The 23,050-nt window shown below is 37.6% G+C and overlaps 3 protein-coding genes and 1 pseudogene across 8 annotated transcripts; all 4 read right to left on the bottom strand.

Moving 5' to 3' along the window:
- Positions 1–366: 366 nt before the first annotated feature.
- LOC110769671 (uncharacterized) lies at positions 367–4,881 on the bottom strand. Its single transcript, XM_088253462.1, has 7 exons — positions 4,621–4,881; positions 4,123–4,189; positions 3,963–4,024; positions 3,762–3,851; positions 3,526–3,662; positions 1,446–1,500; positions 367–890 (listed from the first exon to the last, which is right to left on the bottom strand). The coding sequence occupies exons 2-7, from the start codon at positions 4,187–4,189 to the stop codon at positions 678–680; spliced, it is 624 nt and encodes a 207-aa protein (XP_088109588.1). The 5' UTR covers positions 4,621–4,881; the 3' UTR covers positions 367–677.
- A 634-nt stretch (positions 4,882–5,515) lies between these two features.
- On the bottom strand, positions 5,516–13,802 carry LOC110769669 (uncharacterized). 6 transcript variants are annotated; one of them, XM_021973696.2, is made up of 14 exons: positions 12,335–12,484; positions 12,107–12,224; positions 11,939–12,021; positions 11,554–11,617; positions 11,349–11,466; positions 10,603–10,757; positions 10,407–10,460; positions 8,125–8,197; positions 7,277–7,414; positions 6,535–6,572; positions 6,395–6,445; positions 6,121–6,288; positions 5,933–6,045; positions 5,516–5,804 (listed from the first exon to the last, which is right to left on the bottom strand). In XM_021973696.2, the coding sequence occupies exons 1-14, from the start codon at positions 12,460–12,462 to the stop codon at positions 5,681–5,683; spliced, it is 1,425 nt and encodes a 474-aa protein (XP_021829388.2). In that variant the 5' UTR covers positions 12,463–12,484; the 3' UTR covers positions 5,516–5,680. The 6 variants fall into 6 exon arrangements, with proteins under 6 accessions (XP_021829388.2, XP_021829387.1, XP_088109501.1 ...); XM_021973695.2 differs by lacking the exons at positions 5,516–5,804; positions 5,933–6,045; positions 6,121–6,288; ... (2 more) ...; positions 7,277–7,414; positions 8,125–8,197 and adding exons at positions 12,754–12,864; positions 13,716–13,771 and having other exon boundaries at positions 10,214–10,460; positions 12,335–12,497; XM_088253375.1 differs by lacking the exons at positions 5,516–5,804; positions 5,933–6,045; positions 6,121–6,288; ... (2 more) ...; positions 7,277–7,414; positions 8,125–8,197 and adding exons at positions 12,754–12,864; positions 13,565–13,688 and having other exon boundaries at positions 10,214–10,460; positions 12,335–12,497.
- Positions 13,803–15,502: 1,700 nt separating this feature from the next.
- Positions 15,503–16,601, bottom strand: LOC110769681 (inositol polyphosphate multikinase alpha pseudogene; annotated as a pseudogene).
- Positions 16,602–17,334: 733 nt separating this feature from the next.
- LOC110769668 (uncharacterized) lies at positions 17,335–22,649 on the bottom strand. Its single transcript, XM_021973693.2, has 6 exons — positions 22,088–22,649; positions 21,620–21,859; positions 20,194–21,367; positions 18,246–19,587; positions 18,080–18,163; positions 17,335–17,899 (listed from the first exon to the last, which is right to left on the bottom strand). Exons 1-6 carry the CDS (start codon positions 22,425–22,427, stop codon positions 17,384–17,386), a joined length of 3,696 nt encoding a protein of 1,231 aa, XP_021829385.2. The 5' UTR covers positions 22,428–22,649; the 3' UTR covers positions 17,335–17,383.
- Between the last annotated feature and the right edge of the window lie 401 nt (positions 22,650–23,050).

Genomic DNA, 23,050 nt, shown 5'->3' with positions numbered 1-23,050 from the left:
ACTTTCTGGCAGTTAAACAGTCAAATCTGATATCAATTTATAATCTAGTTTGCTTATGGAAATATCAACTGTTGAGCAGTTGAATATAGAAGGAAGCTCAGATTAAAATCATATTGCACTAGCATTCTAAGAACAACCTAAGCCTTAAGCTAAACATAGGATCTTTTACGGTTACTGAAACCTTGTCCAACATTGGAGAACACTCGAAGAACTTACCTACTTTCAGAGACCAGAAACTCAAACGTGAATTGCACCAAAAGAAACATTGGCACAATCGAACGGATAACATGAAACAACGGCACAATCGAACAGGATAACAAAATTTTGAGGGTGAAAGAGGCATCGGAAAATCATAAAAACATGGAATATACCAAGAAAAAATGGTATTTGAAAGCATGAATTACACAGTTGTCCACAACAGAAGAGACTGCTACCATATATATACACATTGTCACAGTGAATGAAACAAGATCGAAAACAAAGTCTTCCAAAGTCATTAAAATGGAAAAAATAAAGGCAACAAAAGTCGGACGGCCCAAATATATTTTGGATATGAACCCCCATCGGCTACACATTGGGATCTAGACAAAGTAAACATACAATTCCAGCACTTGTCTTCTTGAACCAAGGAAAAAAAGAAGAAAAACCCTTTCTAGCTGGCACATTATGTGTATGAATCAGTTGCCAAATCGTCCGCCTCTTCCCCAAGGGGGCCTCTGCTGGACACCCCTAATGTTGCGAGGTACGGCATTGTTCTGGCGTGGTTGGGCCCTCATCCTTTGCTCCTTCATGTTTGCAAAGAGCAAATCGAGTGTTTGAGGCCTCTGCTTAGGAAGTGCACTCTCTTGCTGCCGAAGCTGCTGCTGCTGCTGCTGTTGCGGAAGTGGCAGCTGCACACCAAACACTGACTTCATAAGCAACAGAGATCAAATGGCATCTATTCAGATTCCAGATGAACCACTAATAATACCAGTCAAAATCAATTTCTTTTCTCACAATGATTTACTTTCACAAAGAACATATATGAAAGGAACTCCAAAGTGTAATATCCAGAGTGTAAACAAAAACTACAATTTGGTTCCTTATACTCCAAAGAATCTTAAAGCTTCCACCAAATTGGTGGATTGCTACAACCCAATGAACAAGTTTTTAGAAACCACAATGTCATTGACCGAACAAAGAAATCATTTACTATCAAGACTATTCAACTCACACTCATTGTCCATTCTGAACCATCACCAAGTAAAGGCAATCATATACCATCAGGACTCTTCAACTCACACTCATTAAAGATTACTCAACCGTGACCAAAGAAAGCCAATCATTTACCACCAGGACTCTTTAACTCGCACTCATTATAGATTACTCAACCACACAAGCCACTAACACTCGATAATGTTGAAGGGAAAAAAATCTAAAGGTCACCATTAAGTAATGAAGAATACCTTAGTAACGTAGCCAACATTTCCAGCCCTTCTCTGAAGAATTGGAGCACCAACCCTGCATCCAGAAATAGAAAAAATGGTTGAAGAATTGAATACCATGTACCTTCTAAAAGCTAGCTAACTTAGACAACAGAGATGATGGCTATCAATACGCCTATACCAACACCAAGTAATTGCAAGGGGATCACGAGCAGATATGCATTCGACTGGATGAGAGGTTAAAGTGCCTTACCATCACAATTCTAAACATATCCAATTAATGCGACAAACCATTAGAGGAAAAAACAGTTGTAGGAAAATGATGTTCTCTCAGCAGTGTGGCTCCTTTTTAGTCTGCAAAAGGTACCTCTAACCACAAACCTTCATCTGAATTCAAGCCTCACCAAGCAAACATATTACTCACAGAAACCCTCAACAAAACACCTTCACATGGCAGCAGAATTGATGAATCACAACAGGGGGTTCATTTGCCATTAAACCAAATGAACATCCCATTCGTCAAATGGGTAAAATGCCTTCCCCAAGGAATTACTGATCCCAGCTTAAGCAGGCAAACACATTGAGAGTGGAAGCCACTGGAGCTTCTGTTGAACGACAAGTTATGGTTCTCCAACCACTTGTAGACCACAAAACATACTACAGGACACAGCTTCCAACCACTAAAAGAATTGGAAAACAACAAAGAGGCAGAAGGCTTGGCCCCTACTCGACATTCATCAACTGCATATTAATCCCCTTCTGTTATTCCATTTAACAAAATTTCTATACACAAAAAACCTGAAACACAACTGTTGCTTAGTTTGTTCTTTTGTAATCTGCAACTGATGTTTGGTTGTGCAACTATCCACTTTAATTCCAACCCATTGCACCTTAAAGCAGAGGAGACTCAACCATCCATTTAGCAGGCAATAAATACCCCAAAGAGGAGGAAGGTGTAAGTATCAGTCTGCATAAACTAGAAAAAGTGAAAAGTTCCATGAGACAGAAGCTTCCCGAAAACCCTATGGCTCATCACAAAGGAGAAGAACTCTCCAATGTTGCCTCCCAGATCATAGACACTGTTAATACATATTTGCAAGGTCAACTGAAGAGAAAATATTAAAGCAAAATGGGTTGAATAGCTGGACCTATCACATGCCAGTTTAAAAGCTTGCAGAAACGCCAGTATATTCAGCATGAACTGAAAAACAGGAGATAGTGATATCTTGAATTCAAAACCAGGGAACATGTGCCAACTTCCAAACTCTTTAGGGAAACTACAGTAATACCCACTCGACATAGAAAAACATGTCAATAAGCTGGACCTATAAATCACATCTGAAGGATTAGTGATTTAATAACTTGCAGAAAGCCAGCATATTCAGAATGAACTGAAAAACTGGAGATGGTGATATCTTGAATTCAAAGCCAAGGAACATGTGCTAACTTCCAAACCCGTTATGGAAACTATAGTAACACCCACTCGACATAGAAGAACACGTCAACAAGTTAATCCTATCAAACACTGAGCCACTTAGAATGCATAACAGTTACTAGCCCTCAGTACATGCTCTATCCAATGTTACATTATGCTCATGCTACGTGCTACATACTTCAAGTAATCAAACTGATTTCACTTTTTTCCGTATCTTGCAAATCTTATCCCTGCCCAAGTCTTGTGATCCCATTACCAACCAGTGAACTCAACCCCACAAATCTCCAGTTGTAAGAATGTCCATAATGATTTGAGATATGCACTACTCAACATATGGTAACTTTGCAGATCGCAAATTGAGAATTTATAATGCAGATATCTATTCTGGATGGCATCTACAGAAACAATCAACACTTTGAAACACTCCGAAATTGACTTCTTGCCGAATAAACAAAATATATGCAGGTGTTCCATAATTATGGGAGTTGAAATGTTTTATCCGAAGCAAATGGCAGAAGGTCATCACTAATATAGAAGCACCAATATTTACCTGTAATAAAGTAAATTCACAATCAATACAATTAGGTACCAATTATTGGGAGCTGCCACCAATTAAGAACTAAAAACCAAAACGCATTGCAAGTTTCCAAAACTAGAAGTTAATACCTTGCTTTCCAGTTAGGTACCCGGTTACGATTAAAAGCCCTATTGCGAAGAGGAGCAACTGCTGCCTTTCGTGCAGCCTCAGCTGCAATGGGAAATTGGTTCCCCTGGAAATTTGACCTTCTCTGAGCTAGAACCCCCTGATTAACATATTGGAACCAAATAACGAGACAAAATGTTAGTGACAATGCACAAAATAATTAAAAATAGAATTCAACCCAGCAATATCATTCACGCACCTGTCTAATGGAAGACCTTGCGTCCATAAAGCGCCGCAGCTTTGCTGGTTTATCTTGAGCAGCACCTTTTACAAAATTCTGGGCTTTATTCTGCAGAGGGAGAGACATTTGATACTATTCAACAATTTTGTGCTACGAGAATATTTCAGTAACAGTTGTTTTCTCTTAAAATATCAAAAAGAGAGAAAGAAAGGAACTTACCGAAGCCCTTCGCTGCTGCTTCTTACCCTTTGGAGCAACTTTCGACATTTTAATAATGTCATCTACATATCACACATTATCTCACGTTAGCTCATAAAGGAAAAGGAATACAATGAAAGATAATAAAAAAAACACAACAGGCGGGGGTTTAAAAGAATACCTAATGTCATGTCCATCTTCTTCTCAGTCAGAGCAATTGTTTCAGTTGTAAGTGGTTTAGTCGCCATCTGATTTAAACATAACAATAAGTCTACACATAAAAATTGACAGCAAAAACAACTGAACAAAAAAAAAAATCCTAGATGCTTATATCAACCAACCAATCATGAAAACAAGGTTTCATATTTAAACATTATAAGATGAGACGGAGTTTGCAATAATAGGTACAAACGAAGTTCAAAATACACCAATAATACTGCTTGGATGCTGAGAAAGCAATAAGAATCCGAAAGAGAAAACACAATTAAATCTCAGCTTAAGTATTCGTTCAGAAAAAAAAAAACCTGAAGTACCGAAATCACATAACAAAGAAACAATTGTTTTGCTGGATTTTTCATAATCAAACAGAAAAGGACTCAAAAAATTCAGCTGAAAAAAGTGCAAACTTTATGCGCTAATTAATACAATATTAAAGAGAGATTTAACAAGGAGAACTTACCGAATTTTAGAGAGCAGAAATTTGATCGAGAATCGTAAATCGGGGAGAGATTCTGAACGAAATTAGGGTTAGGGCTTATGGGTATGAGGAGAGAGCAATTTTCGTGTTTTGTGAAAAAGAATACGCGTTGAGAGATGAAGGTCTACTATTTATAGTGGAAGGAAAGGCTGTCAAGTAGCTGTGGGTTTTCTCGGCGGACGTCAATTCCGAATCCAATGGGAGATAATAATGAACTTGATTTTCATAAAGCGTCTTATGTCCTTTTGGGCTGGTCTGGAACCACCGTGGCGTGGCATAGAGCAGTGACTAGCAACTGTGGTGCGTTGTCTTTGAGAAGGTACTGGCTTGGCTTGGCCAGGGTGGTTCGGTCACGTCATCTGTACGATCATTCTTACCGAAAATAGAATTTCTTGATCGCATAGATTGTCATTGACTTGGTCAATTATGATATGAGTGTTTAAAAAAAAAGTATTTATGTAAATAAAAAATTTTGATTGGATAAAATCCTAAAACTTGATATTGATAAAGATCAATATTGCTTAGTAATGATTATGATTTTATGTTCTAATTTTGAATTTTCATGGTCTAATGTGTTTTGTGGTTGATTTAACAAAAAAAAAAAAATGTCACATTTGATTTTGATTGATACTTTTGTAAGTGCCTTCATTAAGAATCCTAAATTGTGAAGGCATGTTTGAAAGCGCTTTGCTAGGCCTCAAACCCAAGATCTTTTTCAACAGCATTAAACAACATTTCTTTAGCTATTAAAATTTAAATTTTCCATACATGAATTTTCATGCCAATCCTCAAACTAGGGGAAAAGTATAGAAGTAAATCAAGTAAAACATATCTCTGCAGACTGCAGTTACATGAAGCAAAATTGAGGTAAAGGATTATTTGAAATCGGTGAAGAAATTTATTGATTAGGGTACTAAATAGCAGCAAACAATTTCACTCGCCTCAATGGAAATAATTTTATTCTAACAATAACCTCTATTTTTTCCCACTCTTTCACGTGGGACCTACACTGCCGGAAGATCACAGTAAACAAAAACTTCAATTAGTTCTCTCCATACACCCACTTCTCTGCATTGCTGGTGTAACTAACCAACTCATTTGGCTTAAACCACAAGTTGATTTCATCCTTGGCAGTCTCCGGCCCATCACTGCCGTGGATGATATTTCTGCATGGAAAAAGCATAAACAGATTGTGACATCAAGGTGATAAATGCAGCAGAGCTGTAACACCAGCAAAATTTAGCTGCTCCAGTCTAAAATTTAGAATTAGAGAGTTGCATGGCAAAATCATTACCTTCCAACAACAACAGCTAGATCACCTCTGATAGTTCCTGGTTCTGATTTTTGCGGGTCTGTGGCTCCAATGAGTTTTCTACCATACTTGATCACTCCTTCTCCTTCCCAGACCTGTAAGAGTTCGCGAAAAATGAGTTTGGCCAAATGGAAGGTTTGCATATTGAGGTGAATTCTAGTTCTACTAACCATTCCAATAACAGGTCCCGAGCTAAGGAAGTCACATAGACCATTAAAGAATGGCCTTTCCTTCAGATCATGATAATGCTTCTGTGCAAAATCCTTTGTAGGAATAACTACTTTTATGCCTACAAGCTTAAAACCCTTACGCTCAAATCGGGATATGATTTCTGCAATCTGGAATAAAAGAAAATAAAAGGCTCAGCACAATTAAGGTATAAAAGGTGTCAGCCATACTTCGGGTTCAGGGGAATAAAACCAAGGTCAAATGATTAAACTTTACCAGTCCTCTTTGAACTCCATCTGGCTTTATGGCAATGAAAGTGCGTTCCAACTGATGACAGAAGAAAAGCTTTGTAAGAAGAAAGAAAAGAAATATTAATCAACAATGAGCGAAAAGGGAACATAAGGTATTGAAAGTACCTCTGCAGCATGAACCTCCTGGTCGACGAGCATGTAAGCTATAGAAATTAGAAAAAAGAAACCAAAGGAAGTGTTAGGATTTTAGTTTGTAAAGACTGCAATCAAAAGAATACATCAGGGCATGCAATTGCAAAGATATTCTTTTAATAATGGAAGAATGACATAAAATTTGATCAGTGCAGAAGTTTGATGATAGATAACATATGTTCGGGGATCCAACTGCAATGTCGGGTCGGGAGAAACTAAGGAAGAAAGTCAAGTCAAGAAAACATCCCAAGCAAAAATATTCCAACCCTTTACCATGCTTAAGCTAAGCACAGTATGGTTGTTGTTGAAGAGGACCGGGAAGCCACAATACTAAAACTTGGGCAAGGAACAAGGCCCCTCTTCATGTTGGCCCAAACTTATGGACAACAAATTTAAAGATCAGATACATTTTACTGCTAAACCATCGTCTCCTTTCCTATTCCCCTTTGCTCTTACTTTAAAAAAGAAATGTTTATATAGCAACACAAAAACAGAGGTCCCACTTTCAAAAGCAAATCTAACAATCCAAAAAACAGGATCCTGTTTACAAATCAGCATAAAAATATTTTATATCGTTACTTTTAGGACAATTAAAATAATTATTGTAGAAGATCGCATGATCTTGGTCTAAATGAGCAAATTTCAAAAACAAAAAATCATACCATGGTAAATAGAAGAAAAGGAAAATGGAAATTGAGTTTGATTTTATCAATACCTGCTGCAGGAAGGGCAAGAGCTCCTGAAATCCATCCTCTAGACACATTTTCGGAACCAGCTCTTCCAAAATTTGAAGCAAAGACAGGCACCTTTGAACTCAAGGTTACTGCTGCAGCAGCAGCTACAGCTCGCCCTTCTGCAAAATGCATGGTACACGATTAAACACAAATATCATCCCAAATTGTTCGTGGGTAAAAATAAACAAGTGGGAAAAACCCAACACATATAAAGGTACTAACAAAAGCACAACATCATAATATATACATAAATCTAACACTTTTATAGGAAGGGTGCTATTTAATTAGTCGATCAAACTTTTGTTATTTCAACCGTTGGATTGTTAGAGTACTGATCATGATATGTAGCTACTGGCTAATCAATCATAACATGAAAAGATCCATACTTATCAATCATAAAATCAAAATCTAAGAATTGACATATCAACCGTCGGTAGGTGGGACCCACAAGATCGGTGTCCCGCTTGATGCCGGACGTGGATCGATGATGTCAAATCCAGAAACAGATCAATCATCAAAGAAGAGAAGGAATTGCAAAAACCCAATTGTAATTGTCAATAAACAAAAACAATGATTGCATGGAAAAGTATATTTTTCCAGTTTTGACGGAAAAGCAATCCCTGGAAAGTAGTTCGTGTTGAAAAGTAAAAGCTCATACTAAACAATCCAATCCACTCATTTCCTGGTCAAGCTGGAATTTTTGCTTCCATATAAACAAACAGATGGTGATTTCACAGATCATCAATCTAGCTCCAAATTTACGGGAAGGACCAAACAAGCACGTAGCAAAGCCAAAAACAGAGTGGAAATGAAAGAAATGAAACGTTACCAGAGTAGAAACGAGAGCTCTTAGGAGCAGCAGCGAGGAAGGACCTGGCAGCTCTAGAAGCGGATCTGCAAATCTGAGAGCTCATTTTCAATAGCTGAAAAGGGCTCTGAGGAAGAGAGAGAGGAGAGAGAGAGAGAGAGTGCGTATCAGTTGTGAGAGAGTGAGAGAGTGAGTGAGAGTTGTATGGGAATATATGAGGGGTTGGTTGGGGTCTGCTTGCACCTTGTGGTTAAGTCAAAACCTATCCGAACTGTACGGGGAAATGCGAATGCGATACGATGCGTAAAAACCAACTACCGGTTTAGAATTGGAGCTGGCCCAATTGGGCTTTCTCTGCTGTGCGGGTTGGTATGGTTTTAAAAAATGAAGAAAAAAGAAAAATAGATTTTCCTTTACCAAAAAAAAAGAGAAGACATTAAGCCGAAATAATTAAAAAACAAAAGAAAATAAGAGATCCGGTTTGATTTGGGTATCAATTGCTTGCGTCAACCCGCTAATATTAAAGTGCAATGAAGTTATATACGTTTGATAGTCAGGTTGGTTAGAGTGGGATGTCCTTTCATTTCTACCCTCTATATAGTTTAGATTAAATTAAGGTAAAATATCGTTTGTATTAAAAAAAATATATATGCATTTAATAATTGTGTTATTTTAATATAATTTTGGGATATTACCTTGTTTAATATGGTTATAAGTTACACCAACCAAAAATATGCTTAAAATGGTTTTAAAATAAATAAAAAAAGTTCCATGCATGTTGGAAATAAGTATATAAAAAGAAAAGTGAAGGAGGCTTCTCTTTTCTCTCTTTTCTTGGCCCTTTTTGTGGGATTAGAAAAAGGGCAGTACCTAAATAAGTAAGAAGCTTCTTTGCATTATGATACTTGACGTATACGATGAGCTCTGCCTGAGTTAGTCAGTTGAAAAGCCTTTCAATACCCAGCCTACCTTCAATGGGAAAAATGGTGAAAAGGAAGAAAAAAAAACCCTAGGAAACTTCCTCACGTAGCTCATTTTGGGCTGTGGCCACTATAAAGAGATCAAAATTATTAAATTAATTTATTCTTCAATTCTAACAAGAGGTGAAAATGTGACAGAGCATATGCTTTTTGGTGATTTATTATGCAGAAGAAAGTAGATAACCCACCACCAAGCCCACCGCCCTAAACTTTTATTTTTTGGGGGTCCATTGTCTCCCTTCCTTTGGGACCTTTCTTCAATTTATAAGATTTTATGTTCCTGTAACACACACTGTTCTATGGTGGGGATGTTTGGAATTTGGACCTACCTAATGTGAGTCACGTGGTCTACAATCGAAGATTTTATGTGAGAATTTGGTAACAAGCAGAAAAATAAAAGGTGAGGTGAGACAAAGTGTTCGTCCAGTCTGAAAGATATGCTCCAAAGTCACACTTTAATAGTGGTTGGTGCAAATTACTTCTCCTTCACAACCAACGGGTCTATAGCTCAATAATAAAAGTATTCGAGTTGGATCCCTCTCTTTGTATATTAGAATAGTTTAAATTATCGATGTTTCTTTTATTACGTGACTGTTGAGCCCAACCCAAAGGAGATCTCTACCTTGGAGTACAATTGTAGTTGGTTGAGTTTGTGTTTCATTTTAGGTTTCTTCCCCAATAAAGATATGGGGTGAACACACAGTTGTTGCTAACTGTTAGAAAGCTGTACTTAGACCACCACATGATTGGTTCAATTGCTTTGCTTGAAGGAATCTTGTGCTTGCAGGCAGCCAAGCCACCAAACCAAAGCATATACAACAATCAAATCTTTCTTGGGGTGATCAAACTTCAACACCACACTTTCTAATTCCAATCTTAGCTTGCCACTTAGCATAAAGCAATTTGTTGTTCAATATTGTTAGGTGGTGCTTGTGAATTGTTTTGTTTTTATGCTAATTTGTGCATCATTAGAGAATATTCCCCATATGCTTTTTTATTCTCTGGTTACCATTATCAATTTTATTTATAAAAAAATGAAAATACAAGTATTATACCAAAGATAACGTCTCATCTTTCTTAAAGACATGACACGTTGAGAAAATGTCAACTTCTAAAATAAGCGTAAGATATCAGTACTAACATTGCTGCTTCAATTAGATTTAGATGCTATTCTTATGTACATAACATATGAATGAATGTAATGACATCACAGTCAGATTAACTAGTTCGCGTATACGGCTTAAATTTCTACCTATTTACAACTTCCTGGAACTAAAGTGTATCATTTCACATCTCACATGCTCCGTTTGGAGCTGTGGTGGCATCTGAACCCCCTAATTTGCAGTCAGTTTGTAGTGCTGACAACCAGGAGTCCACCTGAGAAAAATTGGGAAGAAAAAGTAATCGTAGGATTGATCATACAGAACTTGACAATTTGTTACGAACCAGAAAGAGACTACGTCGAATGAATTAGCATAGTTTTAAGAACAATAGACTGCAAAACAAATCACTGGCTTACCTGTACCTTAGAAGCACTTGAGCACTCGAATCGAAGTCCTTGACGAGTTAAGATATAAAATGCATATTGTGTTCCTTCACCATCTCGTGTAACGCTTGGCAAGGGACCTAGTTCAACAATATCAGATAATAGGGTGGAGTCTTGAGGACTCAGATCTGGAAAAAGAGGAAAAAAGAGCTCATCAGTGGTCAGAATATGTTAGGTCCATATGAGAAGAATAATGGTAGGACATCACAGAACTATGATGAATTTTAATATATAAAATCCAGGGTCTTTGAGATGCAGATCGTAAATTAATGTTCCATGATAGATTATTCTTTGCATTTTGTTTTGATAAACAGAATTTGTAGTATATCTTCTTAACCTTGGGAAAAGGAAAGTGTAGATAATAAGGAAACTCTCAAGTCTCAAGTCTTGTAGCAAAACTTCTATCAACAAATTTAAATAATCCTCTTTGTCAAAGAGATGGAAGTTTTGAAACTATACTTGACACCTGTGAAGCAAAGTCGAGAAAGGTCAAGACTCAAATAGCCAAAGCGGCCTATGACTCTATTTGATCAATAAGAGGAAGCATTCCACACTCCTATAGATAAACACAATGAAAGCAAATGCGACATCATGGCCAACCAATCAAACTATGACGTGTTAATGCAGCGTCAAATCGTTCCTTATTCCCACACAACGGCAGAGAAATTCTTAATGCTCATAAAATAAACGTTAAGGATTATGACACAGTGATTATTTACCTGTGGAAAACAAGTAGAAGAAAATGCATGGCCCTTGCAAGACAACAAAACGAGGAAGCCAGTCATCAACGTCAGTATCATCAAGAGGGGGAGGTTCTCCTGGTAGCGGTTTCCACCTCTATCAGAAGTTTAAAAAAAAAACATTATTGGTATCATCCACTAAGTACAGGCTCAAAGTAAAATTTGACTTAGGGGTAGTCATTACAGTTCGGATGTACAAATAGCCAGAGAGACGAGCAGATCGCAGAATTTCATCAACGTGTTCCAATCTGCACAATAAAACATAAGCCTGTCATGGTTGATACGAAGAAGACATATTTTCAGCTAGAATTGCAGTTCTCTCCAAATAACCTATCCCAAAAGGAAAACAAATCCATGTCTAATCCCAAAGTGATATAAGAACTCAGTTCAAAAATGAAAAATTTTCAAACACTTTTGCCACAGAGTCAGCCATACATTGTGTTAGGGGTACTTATGCTGCAATCAAGGTACATCAGAATTTAACTAAAAGGCCAAGAGAAGTAGCAAAAGTATGTAGTTTGCAAAGAGCCAAATCACATTTCAATGGTAAAACCATCAAGTTCTCTTACTGAGCTTTCAAGTGAGCTTCCTTCTCTTCTAAATCAGCAAGATCCGATCGAAGTGATTCTAGTTCTACAGCAGTTAGCACAACCTGCCAGTTAAAGAAAATCTAGTGGTCAGGGACATGGAAATCTCATAAAACCCAATTGAGGAACTGCAAGAGCTACTGAATCAACCTTTTCCTCGCCATCCGTGCTAGACCCCCATGGCAGGCCCCGCAGACTAAAAAAGTTAAACTTCAACATGTATGCTGCACTTCTTAACTTTCTCCTACTCCACAAACGGCTATGAGACCTATGCTACACCAGATTAAGCAAACTGAATTTAAATTAACATACAGTCTCTCAAATTAAATCACCTTTTTGTTTCTTTTGTTCTTCTTTTTTCAAAAGAAAAAGAAATACCTCAAATAATTATCAGTTCTTGGTTGTGAAACAGATGAAGAAGCTATGTCCTGAAGAGAGTCAATACTAGGTGTGGATGCTTTGAAATGATCCTTGATGATCTTTATGTTTCCAAGACTATCATCCATGAAGCTTACTTACACTTCTAGAAGAGGGTGCAAACCTATGTCCAAAATATGCTAAATGAGATAAGAACTGATAATCAGCATGTATAGAACAACAAACTGCAAATTAGATCCAACCACATTATCATATGAAGATCTATTGCAGAGAAATATAGTTGTGAAGCTTATGTACTTTATCGTGAGTGATCAGAACAGCTTTTTGGGCGGTTATGTTAGAAGTTGAAGAACAGGGTTAGGACTTTGGAGGGGAAGAAATAGTTAAGATCTATTTCAACTAATTGCACAAAAACTTACAATATTGATTCCAAGATACATTCGCGGAAGATGTATGAACCAAAATTCCAGTCTAGATACTTGTCGATAGGCACTAACTATGTCGAGCAACGGAAGTCCTAATTCTCAATCCTAGAAATAGGGTGTGTTGTGCATATGTTAGAATTCAATACAAATAAATTAATGTCGCAAAATTATCAATTATCAATTATAAACTAAACTATACAAAGAATAAAGTACGCATAAGCATTTTATCTTGCCAAAACGAGGAACTTATATGTATTCTCTACCGCAGAAGAATACAACTTAGCCCAACTCAACAATACCCTCCTAATATTTACTTTAAGTCACCATGAAAATCCTTCTTCTGCTTTCTGCTCCACCGTCATATTTACCAATGCTTTTAACTATCTTCCCCTCCAAATTTTTTAACCCTGTTCCCATACACACAATATGACCACCCAAAAAGCTGTTCTGACCATTCACAATAAATTACACGAGATCCACAACTATAATTCTCTGCATCCCCATGATTTTAAACCCCCATAAAAAAAAAAAAGAGAATCATATCTATGAAGACATGAATGGAAGAATCGTGTCTCAATAACTTGGATTTCAATACATAAACTCTTTTAAATTTCAATCCAAATCAAACCATAATTCTCCACTAAAACTTACAACCACCCAGCTCAATACCACCAAAAGTTGAGATTTTTATACACGGGTAATTAGCACACAAACACAAAACACTCAAAAGAACCTTCATATTTCTTGAATCTGATCAAAATGACAAGACACTTAAAATTCTTCCAGAAACAAAATTAAAACTTACATGAATTCATCGACTGGCTATAAAGCATATCAAGCAAGTTGCAGCATAAGAACAAAGAAATACTTCGAGACGGATAATAGTATTTAATAAAAAGCTACCATAATTTATATATAAAAAAATGAAAAAAGAAAAGGAAAGAGAGGAAGCGTACCCGTAGAAAGAGACTTTCACAGAATGACAAGCTAATGGAAGGTCCTTGTGTTCATGGAAAACGTTTGACCCCATTCATGTTGACTATTCGGTATATAGAGTTGCTCAGCTCTAAACGTGAGATGACTCTTTTACCCCTACCAGCCCATGTTTTACTTGGTTACGTAATATTATGCCGGCCTTTGGGCTTTTACATTATGGAGTGTTATGTTATAATATAATATTTTATTTTTCAGGTTGATTTGTATATAACTTGTGATTAACATTACCTTTGATGAATATGCTCCAATCATAATGTCTGTGAGCTAATGATTATCCGCCAAATATTTCTTAAATTCTTCATTTTATTTTCCTTTTCCTAATCTAACTGACAAAGCGGCATTGTTCTTTTATGATATTCTTATTATGGGGTTTTCTTTGTTTTTGTAAGACTTAGAGTTTTTTTTTCTTTTTCCTCTTAACGAAATTCTGACTAGGAAATTCGAACTGGTGACTGGAGATATAGAAATAAATTTCTAAATATAATTGACGAAATAGAGCTACAAGCTCCTACAGAAATTTTTTTGGTTATTTTTTTGGTCAGAAGAGTGATTTTTTTTATTTATAAAAATTATTTTTCATGTTATATTATCAGACTATTAATTAAATAAGAATTTTTATCACAAATATTGTCAGACTATTAATAATATATTTTTCTGACACAACCACCCCTGGTTATATATTATTCGCTTACCAAAACAACTATTTGCCATCGATATAGGATGACACATTGGATTCCACCAATATATCGCACCAGCTGCATTAGCTTTTCCCCACTAATATTTAATTATTTCGCGCACCAAAATCTTAAGGCCCTGTTTGGTACAGAGTAAAATACTATTCTAGCAAGAAACATCATGTATAATTTTGTCATACCACTTTCTGTGGCTTATGAAGTGGTCAGCCACATCAATTAAAATTATTTGACTTTTTTTTTTCTTTTATGATTTATGAACACTTAAAAAAAACTGTTAATTAAACTTTCTTTATTCAAATACACTTCATTGATTTAATTGATGTGGCATATGATATGAACATGCCACATCATGTGGTATAGAAACGTGGGAGGTAAGTGTAGTATTTACTCAAGAAAAAAAAAGGCAAAACCACCCCATCCTAACCCGTCAACCACCATTTCCACCCACCCACCAATCCACAGAGCATCAAACCACTAACCAACCACCCAAATTCACCACACCATCGCCTCCCTCCTCTCCCAACCCCCCACCCTCTCTTCACCTCCTTCCTCCTTCACTCTCTCCCAAAATTTATCTTGTCACGACCCGATTCTAGAATAAAGAATATTTCCGAATCAGGGTGAGTGAATTGAATGAAATAAAATAAAAAAATTGAAAATGACCCGTTTTTTAATCGTGTGGGTTCGTGTTGTGTTTTTTCCATGCGGGTTTCGAGTCGTGTAACGGGTTATATCGGATATTGCCACACCTACCTGAAACCTTACAAATTCCATCCCCCACATCAAACATTTTCATAAGCTTTATATAATTCTAGAATCTGCAATCTTCCTTGCCATTACAGGAAAGGAAATGGCCGCACCGGCTTTTAAACAATGAAATGGATAAAAATTAAACAGACAAAAAGCATTGTCATTAGTTTAATTAAAATAAAAAGATATGATGTCAGTTATTAGCACAACTGTTTCCATCTGATGGGACCAGCAATGGCATGTAAAAGAGTTTGTGTAAATATTTTCAACTATATGGAGGTAACAAGATTGTGTGGAGGCAATTAAATCAAAATGTTTTCAACTTTCCAGTTTGCCAGAATAAGCCTGGCACATTTACATCTAGGATCAATAGATGTTCTGAAAAATGAAAAAAAAACATCAGCACCTGAAAGCATGAGCTGGGTCTATTTATTTTAATAGTAAGGAAATGGATCATTATGAGAAGAGAAATTGAAAATCTATGATGTTATTAGTACAAATGCTGTTCTTCTCACAGAGCTGACACAGGCACTAGGACTGGTGACAATATCTGAGATCAATTTTATCAAGGAGCAGAGCCCACCCAAAAAAATATGGTCAATAACACCTTTGCCTTCGATGACATGCGCGAAATCGATGAGTTTGATTTCAGCACCTGAATTCCTCCCTTTCAGTATTGACTCCTTCTCATACACCATCAGCACTGAACAAGAACAGAAATGGAAAATGGTCTGGTCCTCAGACCATGACTTCAGTTCCAACAATTGTGCCAATATCCCAGCAGGACCACCATAGACAGTCGATTCAAAAGAACAATCTGGTTTGATATCTGAATCTGTAGATGGGTTAGAAGACACAAATTTCCTCAGAGCTAACCTAGTATCCTCAATGCTAAAGTTTAGAACACACTTGTTATCAGGCTTCCAAAATCCAGTTTCTTTGTTTCCATAAACCCGAAGTCCAGATATCCTAAACCCCAGCTCCAAGGCTCGTGGTCTCTCTATCTTTCTTAAGACACTTTATGATATAATCTTCAGCAGCTTGCGGGTACCATGTTCTGAAGACCTCCATGTTTTTTTCTCCCCACCTTATAGTTTATGGTTCCTTTGGATCTTATTTTCTACTCTTATTTGCATTGTTTGCGTAGCGGCAGGCTAATCAAACTGGGCGTGAGAATTGGTGGATCAGCCACTGGGCGGATCCAATAATTTTTCGTGTTCATAGTGGAGCACAGAATAATACAATTCACAATTGTTTACGATTTGTCCATTATGCGGGACTTCATAAGTACAAGGACAGAGTTGGGGCTAGGCATAGCCTTCTCTCTCCCCTTGGTAGATCCGCCACTAGTATGAGAGAAAATGATGAACATAGAAAACCTCAGATTTAAATATCTCAATGATTATTTTTGTTTTGTTTTTTTAGGACCTTTTCTATTGAGAGGGCGAAAACACACTAAACTCCACACCCACACTATACTAGGACTCGACTTAGAACCTTTCATGTTATTCCAAACCACTACACTAGTAACTCTTTATTAAAATGTTATAAACCACGAATTTGAAAACTCATTATATATTAATTTTCTAATTAATAGGACTTTTTTTTTTCCAGGAATTTAATAGAACTTTTCTTGACTTGTGCATTTTACCAAGTCTTTAAATTCCAGCCAGGGTGCGCATAACAATGGTCATGCCTATTGCAATTCTCTTGCGATAAAAAACCAAAACAAAACAAAACGTGTTGTAGACATCAAAATGATATAGGATGCATGAAAATGCAAAAGCATGGCATTTACGAACAATTGACAGAAAGGGGCAGTTCTTTTTCGTTTTCTTTTGTTGTTATCCCCGACATACAAGTAGAGGGGCCGATGGTAGGAGATTTTTTTTTCTTCTAAAGTTACTCTGCATTTCTACGAAGATTAGAGTTATTTAAAAACATTTAAAACAAAATTGAAATTATATTTATTTGTTAAATTGTAATAAAGGATTGGCTTCCTATTTCATAAATAAATATGAACCTCAACAGTTTGATGATCCAGGCACCTGGGCTATTCATGCAACGTAGAAACATGCTAACAAAAAAGGGCACCAGACTGAATGAAGTAAACAAAGGCAGCAACCACAAATCATAGGATAAAGAGAAGGCATAATTTGGATCGGAAAAAAGTAAAAAATGTTTCAATGTGTACTTTCAAAAGCAGCATGTATCCGACTTACATTCACTGACCCAGACCCAATTGAGTGACCCATCACATCCTCATCAGGCACTTTTGAAAATGGTATATGATCACACCTAGTATCAACTAACATCCAATCATCCGCGCTACCAGCAGAATGTTCACCGCCTCTGGAGTCACCGGCTCTGCTCAGGTGACCAGGTGAGCCAGGAGCAGATTGCGACGCATGGTCGATAGTAGGACAATTGTCGTTGATACAGCCATTTGAAGCGTCCAAACCGACAACAGAAACAAACTCATATACTTTCTTATAGGGGGCAGAACAAGTAGGAAGCAACTGCTCTGGTTTGGACCCATTGGAAGATGAAATTGGCTCTGTTTGCTTCTCTCGGGCACTATTCGGAACAAAATCCATGTTCTTTGCACTACAAAATGATGCCTTCTGTTTGTTGAATAATGAGGGGAGTGGCATGACCCTCGTTTCTTCTTTCTGCTGCTTGTAAAAGGACATGGCTCTCTACAAAATAATCACAAATCAGAAGTGTTAAACCCATATATTAGGCTATCGCAAAACCAAATACCAATACTTAAAAAATTGTTGTATTTTTATTACATAATCATGAAAGGGTCCAAATTTCTACATCACTTTATGTTGGTAACTTGGTACTAATTATATAACGTCCGACCATGTTCATACCTGAAAAACACAATCATTTATGGCAACAAAAAGAGAAGCACTCGAGGCAAGTTTGGAAAGCTCCACTTGGGTTTTTACAACCTCCTGTAAAACAAAGAAAATACCATTATGATTGAAAAAGTAACATTATAGTAGATAAACCACAAGATCCAATTATAAATTTTACCTCCAGATAGAGAAGCTTCAAAGAATCTTCATCAACATTTTGACTCTGTTCTCCATCCATTAGTTTTAGGCATTGATTATATAACTCTGGATGAGTAAGCTCTGCCGAAATATCAAGCTTAGAAAGATATACAAGCCAAAGACGATCATCATCATCCTTGGATATCTTAGAAAGTTCAGGTAATTGTTCAGCAATACTGTTGGATGGTTTAGGTGGTTCCTTTGCTAAAGCATCACCGTTTTGACCAATTTCAATCTTCTGACTCTTGTCCACAAGATCATCACACTGGTTCTCTTCATTTTGAACTTGCAGACTTGATGCTCCTAACCAAATTTCATCCTCTTGTGTACGTACTGCAGGATCCTTTGCCTGAAGTACAGAAGGCAACTCTGGATTCACACCATCATGTGGACCCTTCCACATATCTGTTCTTGTTTCCAACCGCTGGCCATCAATTGGTTCTCTATTATGGTTCCAGTCAAGCCTCCCATATGCTAGAGAATTAGTCTGGGCAACACTGTTAATTTCATCCCACGCATACAATGGAGGAGGCTGAGAGCCATCAATAGGATTCTGCCACCCAAGTGAATGGTCTTGCCTGAGGAACCTGTCAGCATCATGGATATGATGGGGAAATAAAGAGCGTATATCCATTACAGGTCTGACACCATACATTGGCAAAGCAGAAAACTGATGCATAACTGGATGTAAACCAACAGGGGGAGGACCATGACGGAAATGAGTGAAGCTGTTCATTACTGGAGAAGGCCGATTTGGAACAGCACTCCTGGCATTAACTGGAGCACCGTTCCTGGCATTACCATACATTCGTCCAACAAAGGAACTATTATTTCTCTTGTATCGATGGCGAGGTGGAGGAAAATTGGACCATGAGTTGCTAGGCAATTGATCAGCTTTGACAGAAGATAAAGAAGAGAAACCATCAATATCTTCACGGGATAACTCACCTGTAGGAGGTGTCTCTGAAGGCGGCTGCAAATTTCCTTTGCCTTCAGTACCAGACGAGTCTCTGTCCTTGGTAACACCACTCCTCTTTCCAAATTCTTTACTATCAAAACTCCCCTTAATACCAAGTGTGGTAAACTTAGAATCATCAACTAGATGCACAGCAGAAGCACGGGCATCAGGATTCAAGCACCTTTCAGCGGATAAGTCACCTAAATGGCTGTCATCCTTGTCAATCAGTCTCTTGGTAGGCTTAGACAAAGAAGACTGTTTGAGTACTCCACAAACATCTGCAACCTCCTTAAAATGGAGACCATGCCTAACCCTTTCTTGAGGTTCAGAGTCACCAGACATCAATTCTGCTTCCCTTGAGTGCCTAAAGAAGGTCCACAAGGACAAAATATTTTGACAGTGATTGCTTCTTGTCAAACCAAATGACCAAAAGAAAAAAAGAAAAAAAAAGGGGAAGCACTAGCAACCATAAGATCGTTATGATATATCCAGACAAACTCCAAGTCCCTATATGCCAATTACTACTTAAAATTGTAAAGAACACATAAAAGTAGTCACAAGCTAATTTGACTGAATTAGAAAAGTTTCAGCATGTCACATTGTTCAATATTTCCCTTCATCATAGAGGATTAATGCCCGACATCCATATACAACTCATTCATCTTCATGTCACTTATCAGTATGGTCTACAAAGTCCATTTTTGAAACAGATAATTATTGGCACAATACCATTCATTCCAAAAACCACTACCACTAGGCACTGAAACATGCATAAACATTCAGCACTTAACAACAAATGCCTTTTCTAAGCAAAAACAATGCTTGCTGCAGCAAGCAGACAAAAGATGCACACAAAAAATTCATTTGAACATAACAACACTTGCTGCATTCATGAGTACAATACAAGACTGCATTCTCTAAAAATCCTTACCACATGATGAGAACATAAAATAAGAAGAAAAACAATTACCGGGATTGGTCTTTCGCAACATGAGAATAGGAGCTAGGGAAACTAATCTGTCTTTTATGACTTGCATTAAAGTCTGCATCAACACAGCATTTGTGAGAATCTTCTTTATCATCGACAGACTTTACCATGCCTCTGCCTGTAATTTTCTTTTCTGCATCAGCATGTTCCCTGGTACTTAGGCACCTACTGTAGATTTGGTCCTCTTTATCATCATCTCTCTTTCCCCTATCATCACTGTATCTAGTATTTTGACCATCGTCATAATTACGACTATCAAATCTTGATTTCTTATATCGAATTCCACCAGCATTACTTTTATCCCTTGTGTACTTAGTACCTGACCTGTCACCATTGTGATCTATTAAGGCATGCTCATCCTTGTGCCTGTCTTCCCAGTGTGTTTTCTTCCAATCAACATCTTCCTTAGGCTTGCTATCTCTGTGCCTCCTATCTCTGTCAGCATCTTCTCCATATCCATCCTTGTAACTTCTGCCACCATCTTTTCCATACTTGACCTTATAACTTCTGTCACCTTCTTCTCCATACTTATCTTTATAACTTCTGTCACCGCCATCTTCTCCATGCTTTACCTTATAACTTCTGTCAGCATCTTCTCCATCCTTATCCTTATAACTTCTGTCACCAGATTCTTCATGTTTTACCTTATAACTTCTGCCAACATCTTCTCCATCTTTATCCTTATAACTTCTGTCACCATCTTCTCCATACTTATAACTTCTATCACCATCTTCTCCATACTTGACCTTATAAATTCTGGCACCATCTTCTCCATACTTATCCTTATAACTTCTCTCTGCATCTTCTCCATGTTTAACCCTATAACTTCTGTCACCATCTTCTCCATACTCAACCTTATAACTTCTGTCACCGTCTTCTCCTTGCTTAACCTTATAACTTCTGTCACCGTCTTCTCCGTGCTTAACCTTATAACTTCTGTCAGCATCTTCGCCATACTTGTCTTTATAATTTTCATCATCCATGTATCTTCTATCCTTGGCATGCTTGCCCGTTGAAGACCGCCGACTATCATTATCATCTCTTACATAATCTTTATATTTTTCCTTGTCAACAGAGCCATCTCTGTTCCTCCTAATTTGTTTCTCAAGCTCCTCCTTTAACTCGGGATTTCGCACCTCATCTTTCAAATACCTCTCTACAAAGTGAAACATATAAACTTAAAAAGATACACAATATCAACCAGGTTGAGTGCACTCAATGTGTATAAAAATCAACAATAGAAACTTTTCAAAGCTTAATTATATTCTTATTAAGAAGCATCAAGACCTCAAAGTACATTTCACATTGTACAGTAAACATTAATAGGAACAATAAAAGTATTTAAAATAAAAAATAAAAAATTCAAAGCACAGCGTAAACACTCGCAAAGAGAATTCAATCAAATTACCTGTGTCATCCATTCCTTGTCCAACCTCTGGAACCTTCTCCTTCACATCCTTCCTAATCCTCTTAATATCTTTTCTCCTCTTTGAAGCAATGTACTCGACCTCAGCTGAATCTTCATTATCATCTCTCACATAATCTTTATATTTTCCCTTCTCAACAGAGCCATCCCTGCTCCTCCTAATATGTTTCTCAAGCTCCTTCTTTAGCTCAGGATTTCGCACCTCATGTTTCAGAAGCATTTCTACAAATTCAAACATATATACTTTTTCAGATGCATGACATCAATCAGTTTGACCGCACTCAAATGTGTATACAAATCATCAACAGCAATGTTGGAAAAGAATAAAATAAAAATAAAAAATTCATCAAGATGCAGTAAAACCTCAAACTACATTGCAATCATCACCAGAAACAGCAAAAACTCAAAGCACAATGGAAAACACCCGCACAGAGAATTCAGTCACATTACCAGTGTCTTCCGTTCCTCCACGAACTTCTGGAACCTTCTCCTTCCCATCCTTCTTCTCACTATCTCTTCTCCTCTTCGAAGCAGTGTGCTCGACCTCAGCCGAATATTCGACGCCATTGCCACGCTCTCGCGGTCTTCGCTTCTCACCGGGGCGCGAATCCTTAGAAACCCTAACCGAGCTCTCTTCTTTACCATTCCTGCTATTTTTCGTTTTTACTTCGCTAACTTCTTCGTCAACTATATCTATCTCCTCTTCTGAATCCGAGTGGTCTAATGCGGCGTCGTTTGAGCTGTGCTTGCTCTGCTTCTGAGTCCACTTCTGTCGAGAGTTCTTCCCCATGGTTGTTTAACTTCCGCTGAGAAATGAAAAACTTGTTTTTGTTGATTAAAAGGTACAATTGGAAAGAAATCGAGATAGAAATCCAGCGACGGTGAGAGTGGGTAACGATTTCATCGGAATCTGACGGTTCAGATTGCCGGCGAGAGAGAGCGGAGGAAAATGGCGGTTTGATATGCATATGAGAGGGGTTTTGGGACGGACGAGACGGTAGACTCAAAGGGGTTTCTAATTGATGTGAAATGACCAGATCACCCTCGTTCAGTTTCCCGGGTTACTTGTTGCCTTGTTGGTTTGCCACGTCAGGTTCGGCCATGCCCAACTGGAGGGAACACATTGCCAAATTTTGCACACTACCATCACTTTTGGGCCACCCAACGAGCCCAATTCTTGGGTTTGAAGTTTATTTGGGCCTCACAACGAGCCCAATCCTTTGGCCACTCTATATTGGAAGAAAGTCTTAGGTTCGACTGCCCTATACGGCAACACACTCCCAAATAAACGAGACCGATACATGAGTGTCTCATCTACGAGTAATTTTTGAGTGTTCCCGGTACACCACGTGGTTGGTGTATCATCCAAAAGACGGAAGACATATGGAATATGTTCAATGCAGTCCGCCACAT

Source organism: Prunus avium, chromosome 5 (genome assembly GCF_965620075.1).
Source record: "Prunus avium chromosome 5, drPruAviu1.hap1.1, whole genome shotgun sequence".
Lineage (NCBI taxonomy): Eukaryota > Viridiplantae > Streptophyta > Magnoliopsida > Rosales > Rosaceae > Prunus > Prunus avium.
This window is presented reverse-complemented; position numbering and strand designations above follow the sequence as displayed.

Excerpts from the sequence above, each read along its gene's own strand:
- LOC110769671 (XM_088253462.1), bottom strand. The coding sequence starts at position 4,189 with ATGGCGACTAAACCACTTACAACTGAAACAATTGCTCTGACTGAGAAG. Across the intron at positions 3,852-3,962 it reads AGCAGCAGCGAAGGGCTTCG|AATAAAGCCCAGAATTTTGT; the intron begins GTAAGTTCCTTT and ends CTCCCTCTGCAG. Across the intron at positions 1,501-3,525 it reads GTACCTAACTGGAAAGCAAG|GGTTGGTGCTCCAATTCTTC; the intron begins GTATTAACTTCT and ends TTCTGGATGCAG.
- LOC110769669 (XM_021973696.2), bottom strand. The coding sequence starts at position 12,462 with ATGGATGATAGTCTTGGAAACATAAAGATCATCAAGGATCATTTCAAA. Across the intron at positions 12,225-12,334 it reads AGAACTGATAATTATTTGAG|GTCTCATAGCCGTTTGTGGA; the intron begins GTATTTCTTTTT and ends GGTGTAGCATAG. Across the intron at positions 12,022-12,106 it reads GCACGGATGGCGAGGAAAAG|GTTGTGCTAACTGCTGTAGA; the intron begins GTTGATTCAGTA and ends TTTAACTGGCAG.
- LOC110769668 (XM_021973693.2), bottom strand. The coding sequence starts at position 22,427 with ATGGGGAAGAACTCTCGACAGAAGTGGACTCAGAAGCAGAGCAAGCAC. Across the intron at positions 19,588-20,193 it reads GTTGCGAAAGACCAATCCCG|GCACTCAAGGGAAGCAGAAT; the intron begins GTAATTGTTTTT and ends GACCTTCTTTAG. Across the intron at positions 18,164-18,245 it reads TGAAGCTTCTCTATCTGGAG|GAGGTTGTAAAAACCCAAGT; the intron begins GTAAAATTTATA and ends TTTGTTTTACAG.